General features: G+C 34.8%; 1 protein-coding gene across 1 annotated transcript in view; it reads left to right on the plus strand.

Annotated features, from left to right (window-relative positions):
* Positions 1-15,504: 15,504 nt before the first annotated feature.
* Positions 15,505-27,509, plus strand: part of LOC140150661 (atrial natriuretic peptide receptor 1-like) — a 90,775-nt gene continuing 78,770 nt past the window's right edge. The window contains exon 1 of the mRNA XM_072172729.1: positions 15,505-15,772. Within this exon, the coding sequence (XP_072028830.1) occupies positions 15,574-15,772 (199 nt within the window). The 5' untranslated portion in view covers positions 15,505-15,573. The remainder of the gene's footprint in view (positions 15,773-27,509) is intronic.

A 27,509-nucleotide genomic window follows, 5' to 3' on the forward strand; every position in this document is an offset into this window, starting at 1 on the left:
CTCTGATCACAGTAATTGTAGATCTACCTCTGATCACAGTTATTGTAGACCTGCCTCTGATCAGTTACTGTTAAACTACTTCTGATCACAGTTATTGTAGACATCTCTGATCAATGTTATTGCAGACCTATACATCTGATCACAATTATTGTAGACCTACCTCTGATCAGTTATTGTAGACCTACCTCTGATCAATTATTGTAGACCTACCTCTGATCAGTTATTGTACACCTACCTCTGATCAGAGTTACTGTTGAACTACCTCTAATCAGAGTTAGATAGTAAAGTACATTAATTGTTACTAAATAGCAGTAGATAGCAAAAATATTAGAATATTAAACATGTTAAAATCAGCAGTATTATACCTAAATGAATTATTAGCATTACGTAGCAAAAAAGCTTAGTTCATTGAATATTAAAAATGCTTATTAATCATCACTATCTTAATGCTTCTAGCTCATGTTTAAATCATTACTATCAGCAGTAGTAGCAAAGTGCGTGAATTATTACCATCAGCAGTAGATAGCAAAATGGCTTGAATTATTGCTTGACTATCTGCAGTAGATAGCAAAATGTTTGAATTGCTATCAGCAGTAGATAGTAAAGTACTTGAATTACTACTTTTAGCAGTATAGCAAAATGTCTGAATTATTACTATCAGCAGTAGATAGCAAAATTGGTTGACTATCAGCAGTAGATAGCAACATGTTTGAATGATTGCTATCAGCAGTAGATAGTAAAGTACTTGAATTAATACTTTTAGCTGATAGCAAAAATGCTTGAATTACTATCAGCAGTAGATGGCAAAATGTGTGAACTATTGCTATCAGCAGTATATAGTTAAGTACTTGAATTATTAACTTTTAGCAGATAGCAAAAATGCTTGATCAGCAGTAGATAGCAAAATGTTTGAATTATTATTATCAGCAGTAGATAGGAAAATGCTTGAATTAATACTTTTAGCAGATAGCAAAAATGCTTGACGAGAACCACCCAACCCGAGAACCGCGAAATTAAGTTTTGTCGTAATTACAAGTATGGTTGTCGATTTAAGTTCCACTGACATTTAAAAAAAAAGAGGTAAAAACAGAGAAACAGGTAGATGCGGAAAGTGATAAATATGTAATGTCGCATTGAACTTTCTGATCGGGACTGATGTATTAGAAAGAAAAAATTCGCCGCTACATGATAAAGTAAAAATTTAGAGAAATAAATGTAAAACGTTACTACCAGAGTAGAAAGATGCAATGACTAGGGATGAGATTCTAAATGCTATCTTCAGAAGATAGGCCCTATAGCGAAACAGATCAACGCACTTCTACTCTGCGCGATTAAAAAAAAATCGGCATTCGGCCTAATGCCACGCTATTAAAAAAAAAAAAAAAGGGGGCGGGGGCGGGGGAGGAAGAGGTAAAAATAGATTTTAAAAATAATTTTAAATCTGTAGGCCTAAGATTTAATTTTAAATCTAATACTTGATTGGTCCCTGATCACAATACTTTAGGATTCATTTTAAACCCTTGAAATTTAGAGTGTACATTTTTTCATATATCGCTTTAAATTGAGAGAAAATGATGTAAAGCGTTACTTCCAGAGTAGAAAGATGCAATGAATCAGGGTTAGATTCTAAATGTTATGTTCAGTAGATATACCAAACAAAAATCCTAAAACACCTCTGCGTGATTTTTAAAAAAATCGTCATTCGGCGCGCTATTAAAAAAATGGAGGAAAGAGGTAAAAATAGAGAAACGGGCAGATGCGGAAAGTGATGAATATGTAATGTCGCTTTGAACTTTCTGATCGGGACTGATGTATTAGAAAGAACAAATTCGCCGCTACATGATGAAGTAAAAATTTAGAGAAATAAATGTAAAACGTTACTTCTAGAGTAGAAAGATGCAATGACTAGGGATGAGATTCTAAATGCTATCTTCAGACGATAGGCTCTATAGCGAAAAAAAAAATCAACGCACGGCTACTCTGCGCGATTAAAAAGAAAAATCGACATTCGGCCTAATGCCACGCTATTAAAAAGAAAAAAAGGGGGGGAGGAAGAGGTAAAAATAGATTTAAAAAAATAATTTTAAATCTGTAGGCCTAAGATTTAATTTTAAATCTAATACTTGATTGGTCCCTGATCACAATACTTTAGGATTTAGGCCTATTTCAAACCCTTGAAATTTAGAGTGTACATTTTTTTTCTTATATCGCTTAAAATTGAGAGAAAATGATTTAAAACGTTACTTTCAGAGTAGAAAGATGCAATGAAGCAGGGTTAGATTCTAAATGCTATCTTCAGTAGATATAACGAGCAAAAATCCTAAAATGCGTACGGCTACTCTGCGTGATTTTAAAAAAATCGTCATTCGGCGCGCTATTAAAAAAGGGAGAAAAAAAAGGTAAGAATAGAGAAACGGGCAGATGCGGAAAGTGATGAATATGTAATGTCGCTTTGAACTTTCTGATCGGGACTGATGTATTAGAAAGAAAAAATTCGCCGCTACATGATGAAGTAAAAATTTAGAGAAATAAATGTAAAACGTTACTTCCAGAGTAGAAAGATGCAATGACTAGGGATGAGATTCTTAATGCTATCTTCAGAAGATAGGCCCTACAGCGAAAAAAAAAATCAACGCACGGCTACTCTGGGCGATTAAAAAAAAACCGGCATTCGGCCTAATGCCACGCTATTAAAAAGGAAAAAAAAAAATACGGGGGGGGGGGAGGAAGAGGTAAAAATAGATTTTAAAAATTAATTTTAAATCTGTAGGCCTAAGATTTAATTTTAAATCAAATACTTGATTGGTCCCTGATCACAATACCTTAGGATTTATTTAAAACCCTTGAAATTTAGAGAAAATGATGTAAAACGTTACTTCCAGAGTAGAAAGATGCAATGAATCAGGGTTAGATTCTAAATGCTATCTTCAGTAGATATAACGAACAAAAATCCTAAAACACGTACGGCTACTCTGCGTGATTTAAAAAAAGTCGTCATTCGGCGCGCTATATTAAAAAAAGGGAGGAAAAAGAGGTAAAAATAGAGATGCGGAAAGTGATGAATATGTAATGTCGCTTTGAACTTTCTGATCGGGACTGATGTATTAGAAAGAAAAAATTAGCCGCTACATGATGAAGGAAAAGGAAAAAAAATACGGGGGGAGGAAGAGGTAAAAATAGATTTTAAAAATTAATTTAAAATCTGTAGGCCTAAGATTTAATTTTAAATCAAATACTTGATTGGTCCCTGATCACAATACCGTAGGATTTATTTAAAACCCTTGAAATTTAGAGAAAATGATTTAAAACGTTACTTTCAGAGTAGAAAGATGCAATGAAGCAGGGTTAGATTCTAAATGCTATCTTCAGTAGATATAACGAACAAAAATCCTAAAATGCGTACGGCTACTCTGCGTGATTTAAAAAAAAATCGTCATTCGGCGCGCTATTAAAACAAGGGAGAAAAAAAGAGGTAAGAATAGAGAAACGGGCAGATGCGGAAAGTGATGAATATGTAATGTCGCTTTGAACTTTCTGATCGGGACTGATGTATTAGAAAGAAAAAATTAGCCGCTACATGATGAAGGAAAAGGAAAAAAAAAATACGGGGGGAGGAAGAGGTAAAATAGATTTTAAAAATTAATTTAAAATCTGTAGGCCTAAGATTTAATTTTAAATCAAATACTTGATTGGTCCCTGATCACAATACCTTAGGATTTATTTAAAACCCTTGAAATTTAGAGAAAATGATTTAAAACGTTACTTTCATAGTAGAAAGATGCAATGAAGCAGGGTTAGATTCTAAATGCTATCTTCAGTAGATATAACGAACAAAAATCCTAAAATGCGTACGGCTACTCTGCGTGATTTAAAAAAAATCGTCATTCGGCGCGCTATTAAAAAAGGGAGAAAAAAAAGAGGTAAGAATAGAGAAACGGGCAAATGCGGAAAGTGATGAATATGTAATGTCGCTTTGAACTTTCTGATCGGGACTGATGTATTAGAAAGAACAAATTCGCCGCTACATGATGAAGTAAAAATTTAGAGAAATAAATGTAAAACCTTACTTCCAGAGTAGAAAGATGCAATGACTAGGGATGAGATTCTAAATGCTATTTCAGAAGATAGGCTCTATAGCGAAAAAAAATCAACGCACGGCTACTCTGCGCGATTAAAAAAAAAATCGACATTCGGCCTAATGCCACGCTATTAAAAAAGAAAAAAAAAAAAGGGGGGAGGAAGAGGTAAAAATGATTTAAAAAATAATTTTAAATCTGTAGGCCTAAGATTTAATTTTAAATCTTATACTTGATTGGTCCCTGATCACAATACTTTAGGATTCATATTAAACCCTTGAAATTTAGAGTGTACATTTTTTTCATATATCGCTTTAAATTTAGAGAAAATGATGTAAAACGTTACTTCCAGAGTAGAAAGATGCAATGAATCAGGGTTAGATTCTAAATGCTATCTTCAGTAGATATAACGAAAAAAAGTCTTAAAACGCGTACGGCTACTCTGCGTGATTAAAAAAAGTCGTCATTCGGCGCGCTATTAAAAAAAAGGGAGGAAAAAGAGGTAAAAATAGAGAAACAGGCAGATGCAGAAAGTGATGAATATGTAATGTCGCTTTGAACTTTCTGATCGGGACTGATGTATTAGAAAGAAAACATTCGCCGCTACATGATGAAGTAAAAATTTAGAGGAATAAATGTAAAACGTTACTTCCAGAGTAGAAAGATGCAATGACTAGGGATGAGATTCTTAATGCTATCTTCAGAAGATAGGCCCTACAGCGAAAAAAAAAAATCAACGCACGGCTATACTCTGTGCGATTAAAAAAAATCGGCATTCGGCCTAATGCCACGCTATTAAAAAGAAAAAAAAAAGGGGGGAGAGGAAGAGGTAAAAATAGATTTTAAAAAATTATTTTAAATCTGTAGGCCTAAGATTTAATTTTAAATCTATTACTTGATTGGTCCCTGATCACAATACTTTAGGATTTATTTAAAAACCTTGAAATTTAGAGTGTACATTTTTTCTTATATCGCTTTAAATTTAGAGAAAATGATGTAAAACGTTACTTCCAGAGTAGAAAGATGCAATGAATCAGGGTTAGATTCTAAATGCTATCTTCAGTAGATATAACGAACAAAAATCCTAAAACGCGTACGGCTAATCTGTGTGATTTAAAAAAAATTGTCATTCGGCGCGCTATTAAAAAAAGGGAGGAAAAAGAGGTAAAAATAGAGAAACAGGCAGATGCAGAAAGTGATGAATATGTAATGTCGCTTTGAACTTTCTGATCGGGACTGATGTATTAGAATGAAAAAATTAGCCGCTACATGATGAAGGAAAAGGAAAAAAAATACGGGGGGGGAGGAAGAGGTAAAAATAGATTTTAAAAATTATTTTAAAATCTGTAGGCCTAAGATTTAATTTTAAATCAAATACTTGATTGGTCCCTGATCACAATACCTTAGGATTTATTTAAAACCCTTGAAATTTAGAGAAAATGATGTAAAACGTTACTTCCAGAGTAGAAAGATGCAATGAATCAGGGTTAGATTCTAAATGCTATCTTCAGTAGATATAACGAACAAAAATCCTAAAACACGTACGGCTACTCTGCGTGATTTAAAAAAAGAAGTCATTCGGCGTGCTATTAAAAAATGGGAGGAAAAAGAGGTAAAAATAGAGAAACAGGCAGATGCGGAAAGTGATGAATATGTAATGTCGCTTTGAACTTTCTGATCGGGACTGATGTATTAGAATGAAAAAATTAGCCGCTACATGATGAAGGAAAAGGAAAAAAAAAAAAAAAAATACGGGGGGGAAGAGGTAAAAATAGATTTTAAAAATTAATTTTAAATCTGTAGGCCTAAGATTTAATTTTAAATCAAATACTTGATTGGTCCCTGATCACAATACCTTAGGATTTATTTAAAACCCTTGAAATTTAGAGAAATGATGTAAAACGTTACTTCCAGAGTAGAAAGATGCAATGAATCAGGGTTAGATTCTAAATGCTATCTTCAGTAGATATAACGAACAAAAATCCTAAAACACGTACGGCTACTCTGCGTGATTTGAAAAAAGTCGTCATTCGGCGCGCTATATTAAAAAAAAGGGAGAAAAAGAGGTAAAAATAGAGAAACAGGCAGATGCGGAAAGTGATGAATATGTAATGTCGCTTTGAACTTTCTGATCGGGACTGATGTATTAGAAAGAAAAATTCGCCGCTACATGATGAGGTAAAAATTTAGAGAAATAAATGTAAAATGTTACTACCAGAGTAGAAAGATGCAATGACTAGGGATGAGATTCTAAATGCTATCTTCAGAAGATAGGCCCTATAGCGAAAAAGATCAACGCACCTCTACTCTGCGCGATTAAAAAAATCGGCATTCGGCCTAATGCCACGCTATTAAAAAGAAGAAAAAAAGGGGGGGGGGAGAGGAAAAATAGATTTAAAAAAATAATTTTAAATCTGTAGGCCTAAGATTTAATTTTAAATCTAATACTTGATTGGTCCCTGATCACAATACTTTAGGATTCATATTAAACCCTTGAAATTTAGAGTGTACATTTTTTCATATATCGCTTTAAATTTAGAGAAAATGTTGTAAAACGTTACTTCCAGAGTAGAAAGATGCAATGATTCAGGGTTAGATTCTAAATGCTATCTTCAGTAGATATAACGAACAAAAATCCTAAAACACGTACGGCTACTCTGCGTGATTTAAAAAAAGTCGTCATTCGGTGCGCTATTAAAAAAGGAGGAAAAAGAGGTAAAAATAGAGAAACAGGCAGATGCGGAAAGTGATGAATATGTAATGTCGCTTTGAACTTTCTGATCGGGACTGATGTATTGGAAAGAAAAAATTCGCCGCTACATGATGAAGTAAAAAGTTAGAGAAATAAATGTAAAACGTTACTTCCAGAGTAGAAAGATGCAATGACTAGGGATGAGATTCTAAATGATATCTTCAGAAGATAGGCCCTACAGCGAAAAGAAAAATCAACGCATGGCTACTCTGCGCGATAAAAAAAAATCGGCATTCGGCCTAATGCCACGGTATTAAAAAGAAAAAAAAAAAAAGGGGGGGAGATACAAATAGATTTTAAAAAATAATTTTAAATCTGTAGGCCTAAGATTTAATTTTAAATCTAATACTTGATTGGTCCCTGATCACAATACTTTAGGATTTATTTAAAACCCTTGAAATTTAGAGTATACATGTGTTCTTATATCGCTTTAAATTTAGAGAAAATGATGTAAAACGTTACTTCCAGAGTAGAAAGATGCAATAAATCAGGGTTAGATTCTAAATGCTATCTTCAGTAGATATAACGAACAAAAATCCTAAAACGCGTACGGCTACTCTGCGTGATTTTTAAAAAAATCGTCATTCGGCGGCGCGCTATTAAAAAAAAGGGAGGAAAAAGAGGTGAAAATAGAAAAACAGGCAGATGCGGAAAGTGATGAATATGTAATGTCGCTTTGAACTTTCTGATCGGGACTGATGTATTAGAAAGAAAAAATTCGCCGCTACACGATGAAGTAAAAATTTAGAGAAATAAACGTAAATCTAATACTTGATTAGTCCCTGATCACAATACTTTAGGATTTATTTTAAACCCTTGAAATTTAGAGTGTACATTTTTTCTTATATCGCTTTCAATTTAGAGAAAATGATGTAAAACGTTACTTTCAGAGTAGAAAGATGCAATGAATCAGGGTTAGATTCTAAATGTAATCTTCAGTAGATATACCGAACAAAAATCCTAAAACACCTACGGCTACTCTGCGTGATTTTAATACAAAATCGTCATTCGTCGCCCTATTAAAAAAAAAAAAGGGAGGAAAAAGAGGTAAATATAGAGAAACGGGCAGATGCGGAAAGTGATGAATATGTAATGTCGCTTTGAACTTTCTGATCGGGACTGATGTATTAGAAAGAAAAAATTCGCCGCTACATGATGAAGTAAAAATTTTGAAAAATAAAATGTAAAACGTTACTTCCAGAGTAGAAAGATGCAATGACTAGGGATGAGATTATAAATGCTATCTTCAGAAGATAGGCCCTACAGCGAAAAAAAATCAATGCATGGCTACTCTGCGCGATTAAAAAAAAATCGGCATTCGGCCTAATGCTATACGCTATTAAAAAGAAATTCTTAGTCAGTGGGAGTGGTCTAGTTCGTATACACATTTTTGATTGTACAATCGCAAGATTTCGGGTGCCATTTATCAGGCCGTAGACGACCCCACGTCATCATGCGTCTTGATAATGCCTTACACGCTTGTAGAGGTGTGCGTATGTATCGCGATGTATGCGTAGACTAGTGCGGAATACGCGACGCGCTAGCAGTACGCGCAACAGAATACGTGAAGTTGTAAACAAGTTTCGTTCATTTTATAATGAGGGGAGTTTTTATGACGGTAACTTAGTTTTTGCTTTAAAAAAATTGTTTACAGTTATTAAAATAATATTTAACTGACTAAGAATGAGAATAAACGATAGGAATTTTTATTTTGCCTATCCTCTACCTATGATAGACGACAGGCAGGTCCAATATTTTTATCGTAGTGGATACCGGCTGCGCCGGCATCCACTACTCAAAATATTGGACCTGCCTGTCGTCTATCACACGGTAGAGGATAGGCAAAATAAAAATTCCTATCGTTTATTCTCTAAAAAAAAAGGGGGGGGGAGGAAGAGGTACAAATAGATTTGAAAAAATAATTTTCAATCTGTAGGCCTAATATTTAATTTTAAATCTAATACTTGATTGGTCCCTGATCACAATACTTTAGGATTTATTTAAAACCCTTGAAATTTAGAGTGTACCTTTTATCTATATCGCTTTAAATTTAGAGAAATGATGTAAAACGTTACTTCCAGAGTAGAAAGATGCAATGAATCAGGGTTAGATTCTAAATGCTATCTTCAGTAGATATAACGAATAAAAATCCTAAAACACGTAGGCCCCCTACGGCTACTCTGCGTGATTTTTAAAAAATTGCATTCCGCGCGCTATTAAAAAAGGGAGGAAAAAGAGGTAAAAATAGAGAAACAGGCAGATGCGGAAAGTGATGAATATGTAATGTCGCTTTGAACTTTATGATCGGGACTGATGTATTAGAAAGAAAAAATTCGCCGCTACACGATGAAGTAAAAAATTAGAGAAATAAATCTAAATCTAATACTTGATTATTCCCTGATCACAATACTTTAGGATTTATTTTAAACCCTTGAAATTTAGAGTGTACATTTTTTCTTATATCGCTTTAAATTTAGAGAAAATGATGTAAAACGTTACTTTCAGAGTAGAAAGATGCAATGAATCAGGGTTAGATTCTAAATGTTATCTTCAGTAGATATACCGAACAAAAATCCTAAAACACCTACGGCTACTCTGCGTGATTTTAATACAAAATCGTCATTCGGCGCGCTATTAAAAAAAGGGAGGAAAAAGAGGTAAAAATAGAGAAACAGGCAGATGCGGAAAGTGATGAATATGTATAATGTCGCTTTGAACTTTCTGATCGGGACTGATGTATTAGAAAGAAAAAATTCGCCGCTACATGATGAAGTAAAAATTTAGAGAAATAAATGTAAAACGTTACTTCCAGAGTAGAAAGATGCAATGACTAGGGATGAGATTCTAAATGCTATCTTCAGAAGATAGGCCCTATAGCGAAAAAAAATCAACGCACGGTTACTCTGCGCGATTAAAAAAAAGTAGATAGCTACTTCATCCATTCTGATATCAGCAATAGATAGCTACTTCATAATTATTACTTTGATGAAGGATAATATTGAAATCAGACCGATGATGTGAGAACCTATTACGATAATGCTCGTGCCATGCACGGGGCCGTACCGTCCTGTTCATGACGATCGAGGAAATAAAATAATTTAATTTGGCTGAGTTTATAATTGGATAATCTGATATGAGATTTTTAATATTTTGAAACTGTTTTAAATTACTTTCAATCTTATTATTGCTATGTATATTATTTTATTATCATTATATTTTACTTATAAGTCATCATTATTTATTTATTTACTATATCCTACAAACACAAAACGTTTTCGACATCATTCGCAAAAGGTTATAAAAGGTTGTCAGAAAACGTTTGAATGTCGGGTTATATAAAGGGTACATCAATGGTATAAAACGTTTTCATCAGATCATAACATTAAGTAACATTTGTTGGTAATTTACTGCACAGCAAACACAAATATTTTACAGAAATATTTAAATGTCGGGTTATATAAAGGGTATAAAAACGTTTTAATAAAATTCCAAAAACATTTTTGAAAACTTGGTACAAATCATTCTAAACAGAATGTTATTTTGGGGTTGAAAAAATATTTTGCAAAAAATATTTGCCCAAAATATTTACAATAATGTTTTTAAAATGTTTTCACGACCTTTATATAACCCGACATTTAAAGTTATTGAAACGTTTTGTAAAAAAAAAAAAATAAGAACATTTCTGTGTTTGCTGGGTGCAAAAATATAATACATAATGTTATTTTAGTGTTGACAAAATATTTGGCCAAAAATGTTTGCAAAAATAGTTTACAATGACATTTCAAAAACATTTTAAAAATATTGTTGTAGTGTGTTTTCATACAAAACGTTTTCATGACCTTTATATAACCCGACATTTTAATGTTATTAAGACGTTTTTACCTAAACCAAAACCCAAAATATAACTTATTTTTAAAAAACGTTTTAAAAATGTTTTTGTGTTCACTGGTCAGCCTATATAGCCAACACAGTCCAAGTGTTGATTATATTGGACCCTTCAACAAGTAAAGGAAGGAAGAATCTGAGAACATAATAATGACAAATATTTCCCCACTAATTGTAAAAATAGATTAGTGGCTGCACCGGATTTCAGATTATTTACCGGGGGGGCAACGTGAATATCAGGGGGTCAAAAATCATGAAATTTTAAAATGGTAAATTTCCGATTTTGATATAAAATTGGATCGATTTAGCCCATATTTATTGGTCGAGCTATGAGTTTTAAAATATTGGACGAGACGTAGTCGAGTCCAATATTTTAAAACTCATAGCGAGACCAATAAATATTGGGCGTAAAGCATCAATTTTATCATTATTATGTGTTGGATCCAATATTTTCACACACTTGGATCCATCAAAACATAATAATGTATCTATTGGGGCGACTAGCATGACCGGGAAAAATCTCTGACTGGGGGATTTTCCCATGCATGCCCCCTCCTACCACGTGGCGCCGCCATTGAAATACCGTGTGTCCCCCCCAAAAAAAGGTTACATGTAGATTTTTAAAAATAATGTAAGTTAATGTTAACAAATATAATTGTCCTTTTCATGACATAATCTATGTATTCTCTACTAGTACCGCTGTGAATGTCAAGTTCACAATATGCGTATTTAGCCCGCATTCCTGAGCAAGGTGTTTACCATGTTGACGTGACATTTGGCGGGTCATTTGAAGAGGTCCAGCCATAGCATGGCAGACGCAGTATATTATTCTTTTGGACAGATAATTAAACTTGTTCAGTGTTATTTTGAAAGTTCAGTCTGAAAAAGTTCTGTATTACCAAAAAAGTTTTAAACACAGCAGTCCAAAAAACCCAAACAAAGCCTAAATGCAAATTGTTATTAATTTCGTTATGTTGATGGCAGGAGATACAGCGTGCATAAATGCCTTCAACAAAAAAGTGTTCGTTCCTCTCTAATGATCACTTTCCTTTTGTTTTGTTTTTTACCACGAAGAGTCCAGAAGCTCTGTAAAAGATGTGCAATATTTAGTTGTGAATATGGTTCTTTAGTGCAATAAGTTTTTCAACCAACAAAATAATAATAAAAAATAAGAGAAAAATAAAAAGTAATAAGATAAAACAGAAAACAAAGATGTGCTTGTGTTCAACTTTCGTTGTACAATATTTTGATGATAAGTCACTCTTGGCACCCATGTCATCTTGCGCTCATAAATTAAGTTGCTTTTACGATACGGAGTTGAAATTTAGCAGGCAATTACAAGACGGATGAATAAATAAAACCTGAAAAATTGGCAGTGTTTTGTTGTACCATCGCAAAATGCGGTTCATTTTCTACATGTAACCTTTTTATGGGACACCTTGTATTATGTCCTTTACGTGGCCCGGAGGGCACATCAAATATTTTTGGTGGGTATGCTTCCTTGGAATTTTGAGGTGGTGGGTCTTTGGGAGCAGACGGCGTATCGGTAAAAGGGGGTCGTTTGGAGCTGCGAACCGGGCTGCAAACAAGTAAAATGGGGGATTTTTGGAGCTGCGAACAGTCAAAAAGGGTCTTTCCTGGCTTTTTGTTTGAAAATCGCCTGAGAAATCATCCAGAAGTATGAGGAATGAGCAATTTAGGGGTCTTGAGCTGAAATTATCAAAATCAAGAGTCTTTTGGAGCTCAGTAACTGAAGCTAGTTCAACAGAAACGATGATCTGAAGTGGTTCATCAATAGTGATCAGCTCGAAGGTAATTCAAAATTTAAAAATTACCTATGATCAGAGGTAGTTCAACATTAATTATGATCAAAGCTGGTTCAACCATTACTGTGATTAGAGGTTTCGTTAAAGTAAATACGATCAGAGGTAGTTCAGCAGTTGCTGTGATCGATAGTTACAGTGATCAAAAGTAGTTCGACGGTAACTGTGATCTGTGATTACATGTAATTATTCAACAGAAACTTTGATCAGAGGTAGTTCCACAGTAATGATCAGAGGTAGTTCAACAGTAACTGTGATCAGAGGTAGTTCAACAGCAACTGTGGTGATCAGAGAAGATTCACAATTACCTATGATAAGAGGTAGGCTAGTTCAACAGTAACTGTGATCAGAGATTGCTTTTAAAACAGTAACTGTGGTCAGGGGTAGTTCAACACTAACTGTGATTAGGGGTAGTTCAACAGCAACTGTGATCAGAGATAGATTAACAGTAACTGTGATCTGAAGTTATTCAACAGCATCTGAGGTACTCCCGATTCCAGGAAAACACAGCACTAATCTTTTAGAATTAAACAGATATTATCCTGTACTGATAAATATTTTGATAATTTGACTTATATCCAGTTAGAACTAACTAAAGGATTAGGATTGACCTAAGTTTCATTTGATAAAACAGGATAATATTTTTATGATCTAACAAAATTATTACTGTATTTTCATGGAATCGGGAGTTGTTCAACAGTGACTAGTCAGAGAAAGGTTCAACAGTATACTGTGATCAGAGATAACATAACAGTTACTGTGATCAGGGGTAGTTCAACAGTAACTGTGATCAGTGGTAGTTAGTGCAACAGTACATGTGATTAGAGGTAGTTCAACAGAAATGGTGATCCAAAGTAATTCAGCAGTAACTGTGATCAGAAGTAGTACATCAGTAACTGATCACAGATAGTTCAACAGAAACTGTGATGGTTCAACTATAGCAGTGATCAGCTCACAGGTACATGTAATTCAAAATTACCTATAATTAGAGGTAGTTCAACAGTAATTGCGATCAATTGGTAGTTCAAGAGTAACTGTGATTAGAGGATTTTAAACAGTAATTATGATCAGAGGTAGTTCAACAGATACTGCGATTAGAGGTAGTTCGACGGTAACTGTGACCTGTGATTAGAGGTAATAATTCAACAGTAACTGTGATCAGAGGTAGTTCAACAGTAACTGTGATCAGAGGTAGTTCAACAGTAACTGTGATCAGAAATACTTCAACAGTAACTGTGATCAGAGGTAGTTCAACAGCAACTGTGATCAGAGATAGTTCAACAGTAACTGTGATCACAGATAGTTCAGGTCAACAGTAACTGTGATCAGAGGTAGATCAACAGCAACTGTGATCAGAGGTAGTTCAACAGCAACTGTGATCAGAGGTAGTTCAACAGTAACTGTGATCAGAGGTAGTTCAACAATAACTGTGATCAGAGGTAGTTCAGCAATAACTATTATCGCAGGTAGTTCAACAGTAACTGTGATCAGTGGTAGTTCACCAGTTACTGTGATCAGAAGTAGTTCAACAGTAACTGTGATCAGAGGTAGTTCACCAGTAACTGTTATCACAGGTAGTTCAACAGTAACTGTGATCAGAGGTAGTTCAACAGTAACTGTGATCAGAAGTAGTTCAACAGTAACTGTGATCAGAGGTAGTTCAATAGCAACTGTGATCAAAGGTAGTTCAACAATAACTGTAATCAGAAGTAGTTCCACATTCAAAATACATTGATGGTTAATGTTTAAAATAGAATTGATGATTTTTACAGCTTATCTAAAATCATCAGTTTACGTTTCACCTGTTTTGCTCGCTACACAGAGATCCGTATCTACAAACAGGATGCAAGATTCATTCCATATATTTCATTTTGTAGTTATAATTAAATTTTCTACATGGCCTTCTCCGCTGTTTGTTTATACAATATCTTGTCACAATACTCTCTTTCCCTCCTTTTTTTCTTTCTGCTTATAAAATGACCTCTAAGCTGAATTTGCAGTTGAATCGCTACCGATATCTACTGATAACTAACATGACGCGTTACTTCGTGCATCAAACAGAGCGATTATGTGATTGGTCAAAATATATTGGCTAATCTGTTGCGACTAAACTATATAATTTCAGATTTAATTGCAAGAAAATGCATTAAGCGATATCTCTTTCAGCTTTTCTTGGCGAGTGTTCCTATTGAATACAGGTTATGTTTTGAAACTTTGTCACTCTTTATTGCTTTCCCTTATTCATCCATTTACTTGTAAAAACACCGTGAAGTTGACTTTAACACAATGAACAAAAAGCTATTATTCCGTCCATGTGCACGCACGGAACACATCAGTTGCTCTCAAGAGACTGAAAGTAGCATTCCTATCAACCATTAACCATCATCCAACTCCCAACGGGGATGTGGTAAAACTGCTCCTCCCATCCCAATTACCATGGAAACTAATTATACTTGCGCGATGCTTGGTATCCGCGATTTTTATTGTTAGTGCTTTTTATGTGGTATCACACTCACTTTCATCTCAGAGAATTAAAGACTTTTCAGCCATGGAGCGCTTGCAACTTCATTTGTTGTTATTTATGTGTTTGTTTTCTACTGGTTCAACGTCAACATTATCATCATCAACATCATCAGTAGATGTTTTAGTCGGTGTAATCATGAATGATATTGGCTTCATCTTAGATACATTGCATTTTAAACCTGCTGTTGATATTGCAGTGGACACAGTCAACAACGACGTTGAAGCTGGAAAATATCTCAACTTCACTCTTTCGTACATCTACAGAGTTACGGACTCCACATGTGCTAACGTCACCAATATTGCAGGAGGGGTAGCATCTGCATTATACTATAAGCACAATGTAGCGGGTTTCTTTGGGCCTTTATGTAGTCCAGAAACAGAGCCTGTTGCTGATTTGGCACATTTTTGGAATTTACCTGTAGTTTCTGGCGTGTCAACGGGACCCTTAGACAATAAAAATCGCTACACGACTCTTACACGAACCTCCTACAAAGCTTCGAACATCGCTGATTTTATGGCAGAAGTATTTTTGAAGTATGGATGGAGAAGATGTTCGATAATTTGGGATGAAACGAAATCATATTGGAGAACAGTTTTGATGCCGTCTTTAAGGATAAGGTTTGACGAAGATGAGATTACATACTATGAATTCGATTTGGACAGTTTTGCAACACCAAGAGAGGCAATGGAAGCAGCTAATAAAAAAGGAAGAAGTAAGCAAAGTTTTATTGTTATTATTTTAAATATATACTAATGTTGTGTAACAGATCAGCAATGCTATATATTTTTTTCTTTCCATTGCAGGTAAATTGATTATGATTATTTCAATGTTAGTTTGGTCTACACATTATAACATCGAATACAGGATGTACCTAAAAAGTTTCGGCTAGTGTTCAAAAAGTACACATGGTATAAAAACAAGTTTGGTGTATCATCTTAAGTTTGTTTATTAATGTTAAAAGTCATTTAAAAGGGGCATTCCGTGATTTTAACATCCTCCTTTTAGGGTATAATAGATATCCACACAAAAAACTTATTTCCAAAATTTCAGTTGTTTCGGACATTGAATTTAGCTAATGTGTACATTTGATTCGGACTTAGACGATATCTTTGTCAAACATCCGAATTTTAAAGGTATTGCACACAAACATGTAACTTTCTGATAGTATATATAACAATTGTTACTTTTTCCTAAACAGTCAAGTTAGCTCAATCGATTAGGCGTGTGACTATGGTGCGAGCGGTTGCGGGTTCGAAACCTGACGGTGCCTAGTACGCTCTCGTGGAAAAATTCAGTTATCTTGAAATTTCACCTGGACAAGGAACTTACTGCTAATTTGTCTTGTTTCACCCGTACGAAACTCGGGGAGCTGATCCTGGTTACGAAGGATATATTTTGTGGAATGTCTAGGGTGTGCGCTCTTGAAAGCAGCAAAGTCCCTGAATTGTTTTTAATGGTTTGTGGAATGATGTATGGTCAGCGACAACCTGTAAAGTGTGCTGAGGCTTGTGGATCAACGTCTGATCTCGGATCACGACCCAGCAAACACAAAACGTTTTTTTATAACATTTTAAACAGGTAACATTTTGAGTTTTGATTTTGGTAAAAACATTTTAATAACATTAAATGTCAGGTTATATAAAGGTCGTGGTAAAAACATTTTAATAACATTAAATGTCGGGTTCTATAAAGGTCGTGAAAACGTTTTGTATGAAAACGCACTACAAAAATATTATTAAAATGATTTCAAAATGTTGTTCTGCAAACATTTTTCACTAAATATTTTGTCCACACATAAATTACATTATGTTAGAATATTTATATTCAGTTATCTAAAATGTTTTTGAATGTTATGTAAACGTTTTGTACCTTTTATTATACCCTTTATATAACCCGACATCTAAACATTTTCCGGCAACTTTTCCTAACCTTTTGCGAATGATGTCGAAAACGTTTTGTGTTTGCTCGGGAAGTACCCATTGAAAATATCAAAAATCCAAATTTCGACATATCACTAATTTGGCAGGAACAGGTCAAAAATATATCTTAATTAATATTACCTATAATGTAACATTTAAAGTAGAGGTTAAAATTTGCCGCCAACGCGATCGTGTAAAATCGGTTTGAAATCAGTCTTGAGTGAGATTGTCAAAAGATTGTCGTACGTTTGCGATATGCCTAATGCATTCTGTAAAGTCGTGTCTGTGTAATTTGTTGGCTACTGTGCAATCTCATAATCAGGAAGACCAAGTGCAACATTATGAAAGCAGGATTTAAATAACTCATAGAATAAGTAAAATTTAACAGGTCAAAAATATATTTTAATTAATATAACCTATGTATAACATTTACAATAGAGGTTAAAATTTTGCCGCCAACGCGATCGTGTAAAATCGTTTGAAATCAGTCTTGAGTGAGATTGTCAAAAGATTGTCGTGCGTTTGCGATATGCCTAATGCATTCTGGTAAAGTCGTGTCTGTGTGATGGCTTCTGTGCAAGCTCCTTCTCCTACTCTAGATATCCAGCATAGGTAAAGCTAGACTATGCCATAGTCGAATTTTGATAAAAAAATATGTTACTATTATTTAACCATGATGAACGCATTCCGTTGAACTCAAAATTATACTGATGTTTATTAAACATGTTAAAATTAAAGTGTTCAATAGTAAAATGTAATTTATATAATTATAAGTTTATATAATTAGATGATCAGTCATTTTAGTGACAATAAAAGTGATCGAATTCAACATATCTTGCATAATTAATAATTATAATGGCTCACTTCAATACCAAGCAATTCTGATTTTGGAATCTACCATTTTATTGATCGCGAAAGCCCGAGTAAAAAATCGCTAACAAACAGAGGGAGTATGGTGACTGAAAATATCATGTGAAAATCTATCCATTGCACACAAATTAATACAAATCAGCGTTTTATGCTTAAATGTAATAACCAGAGTATGCAAAATGGGCAAGTGGACTACGGAGAAGTCTAAGGTAAAGCCGAAGACACAGTGCAACATTATGAAGGCAGGACGTCAATAACTCATGAAATAAGGTATACGGTAATTTATAAACAAAAACAACATATGGCATCTTGACAAAATGCTTACGTGTAAAACAAATAAAGGCAATATCACTGCAGTTAATATAGCAGTTGACTGGTCTGGCCATTAACGTACCGATCTCCGAAAAGTTTTTCGATACGTTCATTAATTTCTCAAGAAGTAAAAATCGCAGTTAAACAAATTACAGTTAAAATGATAGTCATTATTGTATTGGGGGCTAATTATTATATCACTATAAAAGGCCTGTCACCAATGTAAACATTTGTTTCGGTGACCTAAGATCACAGTCATTTACGCTCACGCTCATTTTTACAGATTTGTACAGATTTTTTACATGAAATTGCATATTTAGGTTTCAGCGATTGCCCGTAAACAGATGGTACGTTTTTGAAAAGCGTTTCTATTTGAAATGTAAATACTCATTGTTGATATTTATCAATACGGAGTTATGTAATATATCGCGTTGTAATAAAAAGTTGAATTTTGGACATGCTTTTCCTTGTTTTTTATAACAAGGAAATGCTTTACTTACCCCAAACTTCACACGTAGTCTTGACTCAATGTCCGTTGCTGGTTGATATTATTCCAATTAAACGATTTTAGTTATTTACTTACATTTGACCAAATGTTTGCCCACACAATGTTGGAGTATATTCCAAAAATGGCAATGACTCCGTGCCAAATCATGTTAATGACAACATTCTACTCAGACGTATGAGAGTTTGTGACGCTATATTCACGGGTTTTCTACTAGCAATGTAAACCTATGACAAATTTGGCTGGTTTGCGATATGCTACACAATTTTTCACCCTGATATGGCAGTGACGTCAGTACAGTGCACAATTCATTGGGCGCAGCCTCAAATCGCTAGCGTTCGGTCAAAGCGCTAGTGTATACAGCTGCTTCAACACGTTGACGTCACTGCCACATCAGGGGGGAAATGGTTTGGGTAATAGATGACGAATAAACCTCAAGCTCGTCTCTTGATCGACGATAAAGGTTGGCAAATGAAGCAGGCGGCGAACTTTGCCTGTTTAATGCGAGTGCATGCGCCGCCCCAACCGTGAGGGTTTCCGCATACCGATATGGGTTTCTATCGAAATCAGCCTTATCAATTGAGGAGGGAATTTGTTATGATAATATCGAAATTAATACTTGTCGTCCATAACAAGGAATACATCACGATTTTATGATATCCAGCTACAGTATTTCTTTTGATTACACTGAACATTTGCAGACCTGACCTTTAAAATGTCGTGAGCGCACCTAATAGATTGTGTATATTCCTCATGTGACAATAACTGCAGCACATCTTTGAATAACAATTACAAGAAATATTTATAAAATAAAGTAAGACACATTTTAGATTTATATAGCGCATTTTCCAGAGGATTCAAAGCGCTGTAATTTCGATGCCACTTGTGAATCATCAGAATCAGATCTCATCAACTAGGCTGGTTGCAGTCGAGCCCGGCGCAAACCTATTCACACTAAGATTTCCACCAATTATCAATTCCATTGGGTGTAGGAAGTTTTTGATAACCAAACAACTTATCGCCAATTTTGAAAGCAGGAAGAAACCGGAGATCCGTGTTACAATTTCGAATTTACAAAATAATACAATATTATTGCAACATACCCCAACAAAACATTAATGAGGCGCAAAGGAACTAGCCTAATGATATGCTTCAGCGAACTATATATGACCAACACTGTTCAATGGTCTTATTGTGATGACGTGGGAGTTTTAAAACACGACCCTGAACATAACATGGTGCGTGGGCATATTACCAAATGCTCTTCAAACTCAATGGTATCATTTTGCCAATTCTTCAATTTACGTTTTGTTCCAAAAAGAATGAGCTCTGTTTTACCCACGTGAAGAGACAGTTTGTTATCAAAGAGCCATTTGTTACAGCTTTTAGATTTTTGCTAAGCTGCTGGGCATGTCATTCACGTAACAAAGGAACAAAATGGGACCCAAGATACTCCCCTGTGGAACTCCACATGTTAAAGCCATAGAGTCGGAGTCTAAACCATTTAACATTAACAATCTGAGATATGTAATTCAGATAGAACTCAAACCATTTATTGGAGTTCATTCCCAGAGCAGTTAGCTTTTGACATAAAATAGAGTGATTAACACTATCGAATGCTTTCTGGATATCAAGAAGCACCATTCCAGTAAACAGACCAGCACTGATTTGGTTTCTGATATGATCTTGAAGGTAAATAAGACATGTATCTGTGTAATATTTACCTCTAAAACCTGAATGGAACTTAAATAATATGTTATTTCAGATACCTGGTAAATTGTACAAACTTTGATTTCTCCAAAATTTGGAGGCCGCAGACAAAATACTAACTGGTCTGTAGTTGCCTACTTTCAATCTGCTCATCTTTTTATATAATGTTTTGACCTTGGCAATTTTCATTTCACTTGGAAACACTTCAGTCCTGATAGAGAGATTAATAATAGATGTGATAGGAGTTTTAATGACTTCTGCAGCATTATAGTAAACCAAGTCATGGAATCTGTATAGATTTAGGCATACAAAATTAAAAACATAAGTTTAAAAAAATAACGGTTAGTTCATGAATTAAAAACATAAGTTTAAAAAAATAACGGTTAGTTCATGAAAAAGAAGAAGTGAAATTTAGCAAAACGCGACGAGGTTTATTTGCCCGTAAGAGAGCTCTATTGTTCCGCTATTGTATCCGCTATTGTATCCACTATTGTATTCTATTCATAAAAGCTACTGCAAGAATCGCGGCAATCCCTGATATTGCTGGTGTCTACCGACGGCGTTTCGCATTTATTAACATTCAAAATGATCCGATACTCTTACATTTATAGACTTATTACCGCGATACCGCTTTTTATATCATATTCAGAAATTGCAATTATGAAAACTACAAACTTTGAAAGTGAAATATATTTACCATCGAAAATATATCATACTTAAATTCTATAGAATCTATAGATAGATACCCAACCCAGAAGTGCCCATTTATTTTCTAAATTTTTGAGTGAACACGATAATGCGATTGATTTTCTTACACGTAAAATACGGCCAATTCAGAGAGAAAATCTTGTTTCTCGTATAGGGCCAGCTAAGGGCTTACTATAGACCTTTTCTTTTTGTTGGCTGGCCGCTGAGCTACATGTTTTTACTAATTATAGATACGTCAAAACGTTTTCCCATGTTGAAAGTGTACAAGCTATTTCTACTTGCTTTAGAGAGAGCACAATTGAATGAAGACGATTTCATTTAATATAACTATTTTTTAGTTTAATAATACCCCATACCTAACAAGAACATAAGAAAATATTGTAAAGGCCATAAATATACGCACTCATGCATAGGGAGACAAACATGATAAAGTTAATCTGTTCTTTTCATTCTCGTTCATTAAACCTTTGCATGTTTGCATCAATCCTTCTCAGCAAACTAGGGCCATAGGCCTATAGTAATTTAAATCGTGAAACCGTAGAACGATCTGTTGGTTGGCATAGATATTGCATACAATTGAATCCCATCACATCAATTCAAAGCTACACCCTTTTTTGAAATACTGGTTACCACTGGCTTAAAATGAATTGACAATAACTTGAAATTTGGACATTTTGAGATAAATCCATATCATGGGTAATGTGAGGCCGCTCTTTTCATTGGTGACATCCTCAAATCACCACCATGCCACCAAATAATGAAAAGTAATTGAACAAAGTGGTGTTGTTCAACGATGTTTTAATATAAAATTATACACTGACGTTTCATACAAAAGGAAATTAAAGTTTGAATGCAGAAAATTGGACATTATGTCCGATGCTATCAGGGCCAGCAAGGGTGCCGTCATGTATATGAATGGATGAAATAAATTGATTGATTGATTGTATGTTGTTCCTTCAACCAACGCTAGTGATCTGAACCTGAGGTTTGGAGAAGGCCAGTGACTTTAAGATCAGACGGAATATGGGGAATCTCGTTGTTGTGGCGCGTGATGGGTGTGTCACGGTTGTTTTTGCTCACTTTGATAAAGTACTTTTGTACGAAACGTCAGTGTATAATTTTATATTAAAACATCGTTGAACAACACCATTTTGTTCAATTACTTTTCACTTTTTACCATGCGATGTTACGTGGGACTCTTAACTTTTTCTGCACCAAATAATGAGATTTATATATTTTCTAAGACATTAGATCTGTTTAATAATTTATTTTATTCAAAAAGAAAAACGTCAAGTGTTCAAACTTTAAAGCTCTTTTTCTCGAAACAGCGATTTTAATTTCAAGTTAGATCATTTTACCAAATCAGGGCCGAATTAGGCTGTTTAGCTTAATCATGTGAAGTGACCTCTTGAAATGATATCACACTGATCAGACTGATCTTTATGTTATTACAGTGAGGCCCACATACAAAGTTCAACACAAAGTGAACGATGTTTTAACAAACCAACACCGCCAAATTCGACTGACGTGTGTACAACGTGGGAAGCTATGAGGAAATTGAACACTCGTTGTCTGATCATGCATGTGTTTATGGTTCGGATAACGGTTACTTAGCAGCTCTCGTTCTGCTTGGGTTTATTGAATACACTCTATATATAGTCATCAATATGTCGTTTCCAGTCCCTCGCTGAACTATTGGGTTCACCTATTAATTTTTTTAATAATTCTTACCCCATGCAGGTGATTGGGGTGGTTACGGATCGTCAAAACCACTAACCGCGAAATGAGGATATCGAACTAGTTTGCCCCGCAGGGCTAAAAAGAACCACAAACCGCGAAATATGGATATCCAACTAGTTTGCCCCTCGAAGCTTCAAAAAACCACTCATCGCGAAATATGGATATCCAACTAGTTTGCCCTGCAGGGCTACAAAGAACCATTAACCGCGAAATATGGATATCCAACTAGTTCGCCTCGCATGGCTACAAAGAAACCACTTACTGCGCAATATTTTTTTACCTCAAAAATTAATATCTACCAAAAAACGTTTCAAAACGTAAAAAGGGGCCAAAGTTTAAAAAATCTTTCCTGTGTGGCTTTTCACCCTTTTAAAAAAAAAAACCAAAGGAAGTAACGAAATCAAAAGTTGCACTTTTATGTTTTAATCAATGGAAAACACGGCAAATTGTAATGTGCTAATCAAAAGCTAATATTCTTTTCCGTGCACACACGAAATTGCTCTCAAGATACTGAAAGTAGCATTCCTATCAACATTTACCATCATCCAACTCCCAACGGGGATGCGAAAAACCGCTCCTCCCATCCCAATTACCATGGAAACTAAATTATGCTGGCGCAATGCTTGGTATCCGCGATTTTTGTTGTTATTTGCTTTTCTTGTGGTATCACACCTTTTGATCTCAGAGAATTAAAGACGTTTCAGCCATGGAGCGCTTACAACTTCATTTATTGTTATTTATGTGTTTGTTTTATGCTGGTTCAATGTCAACATTATCATCATCAACATCAGTAGATATTTTAGTCGGTGTAATCATGAATGATGTCGGCTTCATCTTAGATACATTGCATTTCAAACCTGCTGTTGATATTGCAGTGGACAGTATCAACAACGACGTTGAAGCTGGAAAATACCTCAACTTCACTCTTTCGTACATCTACAGAGTTACAGACTCAACATGTGGTAGAGTCACCAATATTGCAGGAGGGGTAGCCTCTGCATTATACTATAAGCACAAAGTAGCGGGTTTCTTTGGGCCTTTATGTAGTCCAGAAACAGAACCTGTTGGTGATTTGGCAAATTTTTGGAATTTACCCGTAGTTTCTGGCGTGTCAACATCGGGGCCTTTAGACAATAAAAAGCGCTACATGACTCTTACACGGACCTCCTACAAAGCATCGAATATCGCTGATTTTATGGCAGAAACATTTTTGAAGTTTGGATGGAGCAGATGTTCGATAATTTGGGATGACACGAAATCGTATTGGAGAAATGTTTTGATGCCATCTTTAAGGATAAGGTTTGATAAAGATGAGATTAAATACTATGAATTCGATTTGAACACTTTTGCAACACCAAGAGAGGCAATGGAAGCAGCTAATAAAAGAGGAAGAAGTAAGCAAAGTTTTATTGTTATTGTTTTAAATATTTATTTATGTTGTGTAACAGACCAACAACGCTATGTATTTTTTTTCTTTCCATTGCAGGTAAATTGATTATATTTTAAAGTTAGTTTGGTCTGCAAATTATAAAACCGAATACAGTGTGTTCTTAAAAAAAGTTTTGGCCACTGTTCAAAAAAGTGCACATGGTATAAAACAAATTTGGTGTATACATCTTAAGTTTGTTTACCAATGTTGAAATTCATGTAAAAGGGGCATTCCATGATTTTAGCATCCTCCTTTTAGGGTATTCAATAGATATCCACAAAAAAAAACCCAACTTATTTACAAAATTTCAGTTGTTTCGAACATTGAATTTAGCCGATGCGTACTTTTGATTCAGACTTATAATTAGACGATATCTAAAATTTGCACAAAAAGTAACTCAGCTGTTATAAATACGCCTATAGCTTCAGAACTAATAGTTGTTTCCACAATATTTTAACATAGACAGAAGGACGATTTATTGACGCGCATTTTGATACCCCATTTGTCCAATTTCGTTCAATATTAACATCACAGCAGTGTTTTCAAAGAAAATTACCCGAATTTAAAAGTTGCACTCAGCTATTTGTATTGATTTGAAGTCAGTGCGAAGATAAATGGAGGGTGTTACGTGCCACAATGCTTGCGTAAAAAGCATTGATCGCTGTAAACTGCAACTTAAAAATTTGGGTATTTTTCTTTAAAAGCACCACTGTGTTGTTAATATTGAGCGACATTTGACAAATGGGGTATCAAAATGCGCGTAAATAAATCGTCCTTCTTTCTATGTAGAAATATTGTGGAAACAATTATTAGTTCTGAAGCTATAGGCGTATTTATAACAGCTGAGTTACTTTTTGTGCAGACTTGATATATATGTCAAACATCCGAATCCGAAAGGTTTTGCACACAAACATTGTGTAACTTTCTGATAGTGTAACAATCAAGCAGTCCAATTCTCGCTATTCGCAATAAGGGCGCCGCCAGCGGTTTGCGATGTAATCGTGATGTATCATGGGAAAATCGTGATGTATCATGGGAAAAGGTCGACATTCAAGTCCGCGCAATACGAATATTACCATGCTATTACATAGGAACACGTGACAATATTTTTAGTTTGTCAATATAACGGTATTACACGCAAATCGATAGAGAAAAAATTAATTGTGCACATTTCAAATCACATTATTAAGTATTATTGAGTATCGATTCGCGTTTAACACCTTTATTTTGACAAACTAATAAAATATTGTCACGTGTTCCTATGTAATAGCATGGTAATATTCGTATTGCGCGGACTTCGATGTCGACCTTTTCCCATGATACATCACGATTACATCGCAAACCGCTGGCGGCGCCCTTATTGCGAATAGCGAGAATTAGCTCAATCGATAAGGCGTTCGACTATGGTGCGAGAGGTTGCGGGTTTGAAACCTGGCTGTGCCTAGTACGCTCTCGTGGAAAAATTGAGTTATCTTGAAATTCCCCTGGACAAGGAACTTACTGCTAATTTGTCTCGTTGCACCCGTACGAAACTCGGGGAGCTGATCGGTTACGACAATTATTTGTGGAATATCTAGGGTGTGCACTCTTGAAAGCAGCAAAGTCCCTGAATTGTTTTTAATGGTTTGTGGAATGACGTGGGCCATAGTGGTCAGCGACAATCTGTAAAGTGTGCTGAAGCTTGTGGGTCAACGTCTATACGTTGTGCCTACACATCACTGCGCTTTTTTTCTTCTTGATCTCGGATCACGACCCAGCAAACACAAAACGTTTTAAAAACATTTTAAACAGGTAACATTTTGGGTTTTGATTTTGGTAAAAACATTTTCCGGCAACCTTTTGCGAATGATGTCAAAAACGTTTTGTGTTTGCTGGGGAAGTACCCATTGAAAATGTCAAAAGGACAAATTTCGACATATCACTAATTTTGATGGTATGATAAGATGGTATGTTTTTTTTTTGTTTCAATTTGGAATGTAGAATTGTTGGTATTTCTCAATACGGAGTTATGTAATTTATCGCGTTCATGATGCAGTCATGTCTACAGTAGAATTCAATTCGACCTTTGCAGGACTTAAACCCCATTAAAAGCTATTAAACCAAGATAACACTCATTGAAAACAGCTCAACTGATTAAATCATATCTTCTCTGGTTAAATACACACAACATATGTGTCTGCTTTACACGTACAATGGAGCAATGAGCTGGGATTATACTTTCAGTTGGGTGAACGATTATAAAGCGAGCGCTAGAGAACAATTGTGTGTGGTCTTTGTTTACGAAATGAGACAATACGTGCTTATTGTTAACCAGCGTTCTTGAAAATGAGAAACATGGTGGTTGGCAGACTTAACACGGTTTGGAAATAATTTCTTCATATATTTTGGTGTTATCTGTCGTTTACATATCCTTCCTAAAACACCAAAGTACGCATATTTCCAAACATCTAAATTAGCTAAAAATTTAGGACATGTTACAAAACTATATTGTCTAGAATTTTAGAAGAGTACTTTTAATATTGGCCGGTTATTTTTCACACAGCGACGTTAACTAGGCAATGTACTATTACCTATAACATTAACTAAAACACCAAAGTACGCATATTTCCAAACATCTAAATTAGCTAAAAATTTAGGACATGTTACAAAACTATATTTTCTAGAACTTTAGAAGAGTACTTTTAATATTGGCCGGTTATTTTTCACACAGCGACGTTAACTAGGCATATCCCCATACTTTTAACGTAGGCTATTTGTAGAGGTCACGCGTCAATGGGAAAGAGCACTGTGTATTGTGTATAGGAAAACGGACAGTAACTGCAGTATGTGTGATAAAAAGTTGAATTTTGGACATGCTTTTCCTTGTTTTTTTTTTATATAACAAGGAAATGCTTTACTCACTCCAAACTTCGGTGCTAGTTTTAACGTGCTAAGGCCGAGTAAAAAAAAATACATGTTTCTCGTCCGCGCCCTCCTCGTTTTTAGAAGATTTTTCAACTTTCTTTTTATTTTGTAAACTTTCAGTTATAACTTGTTGAAAAAGATGTTTCTGAAGTTGAAACCTATTTTACAGCTTTGTAAATGGCGTTTAAGAAGGTTTTGTGATCACTAGAGGGACCTACCTCTCAAAACAATAAAATAAAAAGAGCCTCCTCCTTTTTCTCAGATATCATTCTGTACGTTAAATACCCAAAATATGGTGCCAAATACAGATATTTAGCGTCGTTTTCTAATAAAAAATAGAAAATAAAAAGCC

The sequence above is a fragment of the Amphiura filiformis genome, chromosome 4, assembly GCF_039555335.1.
Source record: "Amphiura filiformis chromosome 4, Afil_fr2py, whole genome shotgun sequence".
NCBI classification, from domain to species: Eukaryota; Metazoa; Echinodermata; class Ophiuroidea; order Amphilepidida; family Amphiuridae; genus Amphiura; species Amphiura filiformis.